This window comes from Acanthisitta chloris, unplaced genomic scaffold (genome assembly GCF_000695815.1).
Source record: "Acanthisitta chloris isolate BGI_N310 unplaced genomic scaffold, ASM69581v1 scaffold10621, whole genome shotgun sequence".
NCBI classification, from domain to species: domain Eukaryota; kingdom Metazoa; phylum Chordata; class Aves; order Passeriformes; family Acanthisittidae; genus Acanthisitta; species Acanthisitta chloris.
In genome coordinates, this window is record NW_008654344.1 from 29,309 (window position 1) to 34,308 (window position 5,000).

Consider the following 5,000-nt stretch of genomic DNA (forward strand, 5'->3'; position numbering starts at 1 on the left):
GCTACGTGTAGTTCATAATTTGCCTCCTCACTTCCTAATATGTTTCAAATATAATCAGGACAAATTCTGTTTCTTCCAACAAGTGAATAAGCAGCAAAATAATGGAACAAGCTGCATGTGTGTTGCACACTCTAGTTTACACTTTCAAACCAATAACTTAGTTCTTCAGGAAGACTTTCCAGTCCTCCAAGATATTTTCTTCCATTAAAAAAAATAAATCCATTTTTCTCAGTTATAGATCAAGTTAACATGCTATTAGTAAAAGATGTGTACAGGATAAAAGATTAGGAATATGCTAATAAGTATGAAAATTGACCTGCACAACTTGAACATAGGTTAGAAAGCATGACAAGAAACAAACAACAAAAAAACCCCAAAACAAGCAAAAAAGCCACCCCAAAGCAAAAAACAGCACCCTTTGGAATGACTGGAAGAAAGAATGTATGTCTGTCTTGGCACTTTGCAGCATGTTGGACCCTAAATGTGCAGCAACTTTATATAGAGAAAAGTTATTTTAGAGGTTTTTAAAAATGTATTAGACCTAGTTTTTCTGTCACTACATTGCCTGTACTTGCATGATAAATAAAGCAAGCCTACTTCACAGGCAAGAAAGATCAGAAAAAAAATGATTCTTAAAACAATTTTTACACTCTTAATGTTTCCATAAAGTAGCTTTTCTCCAAAATGTACAGCACAAGTAGCCACATTACGTGAAAGTGTGTATAAGAATGTGTATATCTCGCAAGTTTTCGAAGATTACTGTGTTAGCTCTCAAGAAACATGCAACGGTTTCCCAAGTTATCATGTAATCATATTGAAATTACATTATACTGGACTTTCTCCTCCCACATTGCATACTACTGTTACATTTAAAGTTCCTTCAGGCAAGAACTGTGTCTGTATCTATTTTGTAAGGTGTTATGCAAACATATGGTGCTGTAATAACTAATAAATAATCATGAGTAAGCAGTAACCTCAAACTTGCGCTGGGAGATCTTTCCTAAGTATACCCTTGCTTACTCTTGTGTGTTAGCCATGTACACTTGTGAGCATACACAGGGGAGCATACATGCACGTGGGAGCACAGCAGTGTGTACTGGTGATAGCCGTAATGATGCAGAGGTAAAATCTGTCTTCAGACCTTTTTCTGGCACTTTTGTACCCAATTAGCTGAAAACATTAAATGACTACATTAACAGACTGGGAACTATCATGCCTGTAAAATGGAGTCAAATTCTTTTGAATCAAAATTTCAGAAAACAAGTGAATAGTATGTTCTAAGCCATTACCTGCCTTTTAAACTGATTGTGCATTTTTGCATCAATGGGGGGAATGAAGTCAGTTCCTTTGAAAATAAATAAATTATAGGGTTTATGACTCACATAAAAGAAATGTGACCTTGGTGATGTCTGAACTTATCATAAACTACCAAGCAAGCTACATGCACGCTCTTAAACAATTGTATATTAAAAAAATGAACAAAATATTTCACAATTACTTATATCTCTTCCCCTAGCCATGCCTGTTGTGGGGATTACAGAACCTGTTATATTTTGCTCACCTGCAAACCCTATCATTAGATCCTAAATCTGTGAAGTCATGATTCAAATAAAAAGAGACAAAAGCTAGTAAAAGTGAGATATAGTCCCTCTATTTTTCCAGTTTCAGATGAACACATTTCCCTATAGACTACATAGTTCTCTGATTAATTCTGCTAGGAAAGAAAAAGGAGAAGATACATTTCCTCCATGGTATGGATAACTTAGCTCCTGTAACTGTGAGACCATCAGTGTCTGTAGGCCCTGCAAAGCTTACCCCTCGTGCCTACAATGGAAAGAGCCAGTAAATCCACATTCAAAGGCAGAACTCCTTTGCTCACATTACTTCTTTAGCCTGATCTTTATGTTTTCTTCTCTGTGGAGCAGCAAACTCACTATTAAGGCTCCAAAAGGGACTTTTTTGAACCTGGAAGAGAGAGAGAGAGAATAACCTGAAACACTGTCCTTTAAAAAAACAATATTAAATGATCTTTGTACAGTTGTGCTTGATTGAAATGTCTGGGAGACAGCCATTCGGGTCTGGGCTGTACTTAGTTGCAGGCAGTTGCTTGCTGAGGTCATCTTTCCCTGTTGCAGAGTGTGGTTTTGTTTTGCTAAACTGGCATGCACAGCCTGAATCTCTCCCAGGAGGCTTGCTGTGTCAGTAAGGTGTGTAGCTGATCCTTCCACTGCCTTTACCTTGCACACTCTTCCTCATACTGGGGGCCTGATCACTTCCATCATCTTCAAAAGCTGCTTCTAGAAACTGCATTGAAAATAGCACATTGCCCTTCTGCTCTGTTTTGGGGAGGGGAGAACAGATGTTTTGTTGTTGCTTAATGATTAAAGAGCAGATAGAGAAATCTTAACAAAGTCTAGATTAATTCACAGCAGTTCAAGCAGCCTACAAGCAATTATATCTTTTGGAGAATCACGTGTAAGGTGATTCTCTTCATCTGCATCAGCAACAGGGATTGGAAATCAGTTCAGTCACTTTAACAAATATTCATAACCGGTTACATTGGCCTTTAGATGGCATATGTGGCCTGGGAGATAGGAACTGGGTATCTGACAGTAATCACTGGGAAAATTACTAGAACTAAATGAAATAATTGGTTTTGTTATTTTGTATTGTTGTATGTAAGGCATGCTCTGACTAGGTCTTTTTGCATAACTCCCATTGGAACTGATGGAAGCCATATGCACAGGAGAGAAAAATGGACTCATAAAGATATTTCCTTCATCTTAACACTATCTTACTTCCTTCACTAGGCACCTTAACAATGAACATGCATTGGATGACAGAAGCACTGCTCAGTGTCGGGTGCAAATGCCGGTGGGTCAGCAGTTAGAAATACAGGTTTGTTACATGGATGTATTATCCTATTACTTATTTACTGTTAAGATAAACTAAATTGGAAACACTTGCCTTAGTGACTCTAGCTTAAAGCCATATGTTTCTTGTATGAAATTTGTTGATATTCATTAACAACTTGGGTTTTTTCACTTACAAGATTTTTCACATTATAAATTATGCAATAATTATCTAACATCAAGATTGTCTACAATATTTTTCTTGAACTGAGACTCTAATGCCGTTCATCACAAATGAAAAATGCAGTCCCTGGAGCAAAGACTGTATCTAAACCATCTTCAGTCCTTGAAATGCTGGGTCAGGACCCCTTTTCCTCCTCTTCCTTCTTCCCCTTCTGACCTGGTGCTTGTCTATGCCGTTCTGCAGGATAGAAGAGTAGCAGAGCTTGTCTCCACCCGAAATTGCTCCCGGCCTGATGGTGGGCACTTTTCTGCAAGGAGAAGGTGTAATCTCAGACCCACTCAGGGAGGTTCCCAGGGAGTTACGCACCTGGGGCCAGAGGACTCTGGTGCCCTGTGCATTCTCTAACCATTAGAGGTCACTGCGTGTATGTGAATGCTCCCTTTTTACACAAGAAGCGAGGAGTGCCCCTGGGGTCTCCCAGTATTGAAACTACACTTACCAGGTTGGGCACAAGCCTCGGGAGTGACTGTGCAGGACACTTAGACCACACCATCCCCTGCCTCCCGTGCAGCAGTCATAAGGGGACGTTTCTCAGCAGTTCTGTCCCCTCCTGGGGCAGGTCAGAGCAGCTTAAGGGACACAGCAAGGGATTGAGATTTTTGTCTGTTTCTTGCCATATGTGGAGATAGAAGGATAAACACCTTTCACCTTTCTCACCTTTTAGCATATTGTTTCACAGTTCTCTTGCATATAAGAACACTTGTTCTTTCAGCCAAGGCAAACTTTATTGTCAAAATAAAAAAAGATTCTTTTCTATTTTAATACCAGAAACTCAAAACAATGAGAGAAGTGTACAATAACATAATTCATTGTAATTTCCCTTAAAATGAAAGATTTAAAAACCCAGGTTAAGCTGCAGTTTCTTTTATAACATTTAATGTATAGTATTAGCTTAATTTATTTGTTAGGAAATTATATCATGTCTCTAAAGTGTCACACACATAATATGAAGCCTAAGAAGAAAAGTTTTTTCCTCCCATTGCCTCAAATGTTCTTTAGTTGTAGATGCACTGACCAAATTATATCCAGCATACCCAAAATACCTGCAGTGATACAGATAGTTTCCTCTCTTAAATTTACTTAGAATTTGTTTTATCTTCTGGTAAGTTTATAAACAAGTTACATATTTCAAACACTTCCTCCTCCTCTTTCTTTTTTTGTTTTCAATTTAGTAACTTGTTTGAGTCTGAAACTACAAATATTTACGTAGCATATGATCAGAAAATGGTGTCAGCCTGGAAAAAGTAGAGGTTTGAGTAACATGATGTTTTTTAAAAGCAGTGTGAGGGCTTCTTAAGAACTGTTTACCATTTACAAAGGCTAGGCTGTAATCTAACAGTCCAAGTGAAGATTTAGCTTGCAGTGTGACCAATTATGCCATTTTTTTGCTTTGTCTGACTGCTAGTGAAGTAGGGTCCATCAGTTGTAATGAGACCCAGTGCAGTGTCGATGCCGACTTGATGGCAGAGTTCAGCATTTCACACTGCCTGGGCTCTGTCACTCTATTGAATTAGATTGATGATGGCAGATTGCAGGGGGCACTAACTGGACCTCAGTGGGAAAGGATGAAGTGTGTAGTCAATCCTGGCAGGCACTGTGCTTTGAGGACCCTTCACCCCTTCACAGCTGTTGGCACTAGTCCATTGCTAACAGTGTCCACAGGACTTTAAAGAGACACTATGGGCCTTCTAATTTATGGTCTTAGTAACTTGTTACTGTCGAGGCAACTGTGACCTCAATTCTCTTATTGACAAAAAGATGAAGTGCTATTTGTTTTCTCTGACCTTTTAACATATGAAAGGCTATAAAAGTTTTTTGGGTTTTTTTCTTTCTTTCTTTCAATGCCCAAAGTTGCATTTCCTCTTTAGATAAGTTTCTACTGACATAGACTTTTATATGCAGGA

The 5,000-nt window shown here is 38.5% G+C and overlaps 1 protein-coding gene across 1 annotated transcript in view; it reads left to right on the forward strand.

The window, feature by feature from the left end:
* Positions 1-5,000, forward strand: part of FOXP1 (forkhead box P1) — a gene marked incomplete at both ends in the record, with an annotated part of 33,575 nt that overhangs the window by 17,920 nt on the left and 10,655 nt on the right. Inside the window, 1 exon segment of the mRNA XM_009083468.1 lies at positions 2,811-2,898. Within this exon segment, the coding sequence (XP_009081716.1) occupies positions 2,811-2,898 (88 nt within the window).